We start from the raw sequence: 3,591 nt of genomic DNA, 5'->3' as shown, positions 1-3,591 counted from the left end.
AAGCATGTCAACATATTCTGTTACACCAAATACACAAAATAATGATCTTTAAAATAGCATCATATGACTCCTTTAATCTTAACCATTTTAAGGATAGATCACTTAAAATTAAAAATTCTCTCATTTACTCACCCTCTTGTTGTTTCAAACCTGTATTTCCTTCTTCTGCAGAACACAAAATAAGATCATTCTGAAACTAAATCGGGTCGAAACAACATCATCAAACTTGTGTGTAAACTATCCCTTTAACTACCACAAAATTCAGAGGGAAATTATATTATTAAATTGTTGGAGCCCTAATCCTAATTTACACCTAATATCTGAAGGTAATAATTGATTGAAAGGAATATTAAAGCCCCAAACTGCAATCCCATCCCAAGCTAAAACCTAAAATCTGATTGATTGATTGATTGATTGATTGCTAGATGAGAATGTTGGTCCTGTAACTTAGTGAAATCTTATTAAGCAAGACCAGATATACTCAATTTAGTTTTATGACATTTGGACATTAACAGTTTCTTATATGGTCAATGCACGCTAATGCATATTTGTGTCCATAGGCACATGGCCACACACTCGCCAGAAAAGACACACAAGTGCAGCTACTGCGAGAAGATGTTCCACCGTAAAGATCACCTGAAGAACCACCTCCACACACACAACCCCAACAAGGAGGCTTTCAGCTGCACAGAATGCGGCAAGAGCTACAACACCAAACTAGGCTTTCGAAGGCACCAAGCCCTTCACGCCGCACACCGTGGAGACCTCACCTGCCAGGTGTGTCTGCAGTCATATCCAAGCACTCCCCTACTGCTGGAGCACCTCCGTGGGCATGCAGGGAAAAGTGCTACCACAACTAAGGAAAAACGTCATCAGTGTGAGCACTGCGAAAGGTGTTTTTACACCCGTAAGGATGTGCGACGCCACTTGGTTGTGCATACAGGACGCAAGGACTTCCTTTGCCAGTACTGCGCACAACGATTCGGCCGTAAGGACCATCTTACCCGCCATGTTAAGAAAAGCCACGCTCATGAGCTGCTGAGTATTAAGGCAGAGCCTGTAGATTTGATAGAGTCACAATCCTCGCCAGCATCTGGGCCACTCTCTCTGAGGTATCCAATAGGTCATGCTTCTTACTCGCCACCGCTGCCACTGAGGGCGGAACTTGAAAGTTATCTCCTAGAGCTACAGGCTGAAGATACACCCAAGCTGAGTGATTCTGCAACGGTGACTGGAGAGATGACATCGTCCCTGGACTTCCTGTCTCCACTGTTTAATTTTCTGCCTTACAACCAAGGGGCAGGGCCTACTTTGGGAGTGGCTTACAGCCAGGAGGAGGGGCTACTGACCACTCCCATGCAAGACACACCAGAGCCTCTTAGCCTCCTTCACACAATCACACATTCACACACACTGTCACAAACCAATGCACTCACAAGAAGTTATACACATCCACCATCTCTGAATACAACCACCACCCTGCCTCGCTTCCACCAAGCCTTCCAGTAACCCAAATACATTCACACACTTACAATATTTGTAGCACTTATTAAAACACTCTTATGTTTATTATCAACTTAGCCCTTAATCAAATTTATACAAGCATAGAGTCTCTCAAATCTTGGCAAGGCAGCAGTCTGCTTCCTCAAGCCAGTACCACATTTTTAAGGAAAGTCTTGAGGACAGTATCACACTTTTGGTCATTCAAGAGGTTGAAATTGCAATACTCATTTTATTTTCCATCTAGAGGTGTTTGAGCAATCATTTTAACAATGGAGGATGCCAATCACCTGACAAATATAACTGAACGTTAAATACATGGTTATGTGATTTATAAGAGCAGAGCTCAGTGTGTAGTGACGTTTCGCTCTCAAAATGCTGAGAGAGAGATTAACATTTTTAACTCATTAACACTTTAAACTTCTAGTGGTGTTGAAGTTCCAGCAAAACTAAAATATATTTAGTCTAACGTTGTTTCCATCTTGTTGTTTAATGTATGGCTCATAAACTGTTGGGTACTGAACTACCACCGTTTTAGTGACTTTGTCACAACTATTTACAGCCAAAGGCAACCAAAACATTCATATCTAAAAAAACAAAAAAAGAGGAAGGTTCATCTCTTTATTTTTTTATTATTATTATATATATACATTTTTTTTTTTCTGATGGCTTTTTACCATCATGCTGCTGCTCGTTGTAAGGGCCTCAAAGGATACCAGTGCAGGAATGCTTCACAATTCACATCAATAAAGGGAAAGAAAGACGAAGACTCTTTCTCTCACCCACACACACGCTCACATCCTTTTTCTCTCTTACTTCATTCAACCTCATCTACCAGAATGCTGGCTATTGCACTGATCAAAGCTGTCAATGAAAGAAACATTCATATCAGTTTTTGCTGTCTCGGTTTAAGCTCACAGCTTATATAACTCCAAAAGACAAAATGCAGTCTGTGACAGAGTGTGTCATTATTATATTGACTTCTCTACAGTTTACCTGAATATAAGCTGAGGATGTAGTTGATCTCGGTATCAAATCTATTGAAGTTTGTAATGAACATAAAGGTTATTCACATTGACAGTGATTTACAAAGCAAAGATTTGCCATTTCAATTAGATTTGGCAATTTGAGGCGACGCAAGTGACAGAAACCTCAACTTTATGCAAATGGCCAGTTAAGCAATGTGTTGGTTACTAAAGGGAGTCTGCACACATATGATGAGATCACTCATATGATCTGTCGCTGAATAAAGAAGTTGAGTAGGAATGTCTGCTAATAACCCACATTACAGCAAGTGGTTGATCTCCAACAATGTAACTGCTGTCAGTTTGAATGCATCTTCCTCTATAGACATCCTCTAGAGACAGATGTGTGTGTGTGTGTTTATAGGTATTTGGACAGAGTGTTTGGCTAAATGTCTGTTTGGTGGGTTTTGATTTACTTCCTCGGAAGCTGAAGGTTATTAAAAGCTTAAACATTCAGAGAACCTCCATTTGGGGCATATATTTCATTGATGGCACTTTTAGAAAAATAATATGCCTGTTTTTTTTTTCTTTGTCTTTTTTTTGTGAAAGTAAATAGTATAGATGTCATAAAGTAGCTTTTAGAAGATTTTAAGCATACATACACAATGCTATATGTGTGATGTTTTTACAGGTACACTTAATACAGTGTCTTTGTTGTTGTTTTGCTTTATTGCACAAAATTGTCTCTCAGTTGAGGTTTCAGTCAAACAAAGAAAAAAGGTCAATTCCAGCAAGACTCCTTTAGCAAGTACTTACTACATTTAAGGTTTCTGATAGCTTCAGTATTGACAAAATTGTGTAGATCTAGGTGGCCCGCTATCATAAGGTCATCTGAATGAGTGATGTCATTCATTTATATTTCTGCTGAATCATTGATTTATATTGTTAATCTATAGGATTACTCGAAAAGAAGACTTTATCATTGGGAGCCACAAACTTTCCTGTTCATTGTCATTGGTACAATCACAACACAGTGTGTGAGCAACACTCCTGCAATAAATCTGATGGATAATGCTGCTAATGGACAGTGTATAGCCCCTGGTGGTGCAACCGACTTTCTCTCCTC

The 3,591-nt window shown here is 39.4% G+C and overlaps 1 protein-coding gene across 1 annotated transcript in view; it reads left to right on the top strand.

Moving 5' to 3' along the window:
• LOC107660303 (zinc finger protein PLAG1-like) overlaps positions 1-1,701 on the top strand; it is a 43,306-nt gene extending 41,605 nt beyond the window's left edge. Inside the window, exon 3 of the mRNA XM_016449585.1 lies at positions 561-1,701. Within this exon, the coding sequence (XP_016305071.1) occupies positions 561-1,509 (949 nt within the window). The 3' untranslated portion in view covers positions 1,510-1,701. The remainder of the gene's footprint in view (positions 1-560) is intronic.
• The last annotated feature ends 1,890 nt before the right edge of the window (positions 1,702-3,591 follow it).

Source organism: Sinocyclocheilus anshuiensis, unplaced genomic scaffold (assembly GCF_001515605.1).
Source record: "Sinocyclocheilus anshuiensis isolate Anshui unplaced genomic scaffold, SAMN03320099.WGS_v1.1 scaffold1847, whole genome shotgun sequence".
NCBI classification, from domain to species: domain Eukaryota; kingdom Metazoa; phylum Chordata; class Actinopteri; order Cypriniformes; family Cyprinidae; genus Sinocyclocheilus; species Sinocyclocheilus anshuiensis.
Note: the sequence above shows the minus strand (reverse complement) of the source record. Positions and strands in the feature narration are given on the sequence as shown.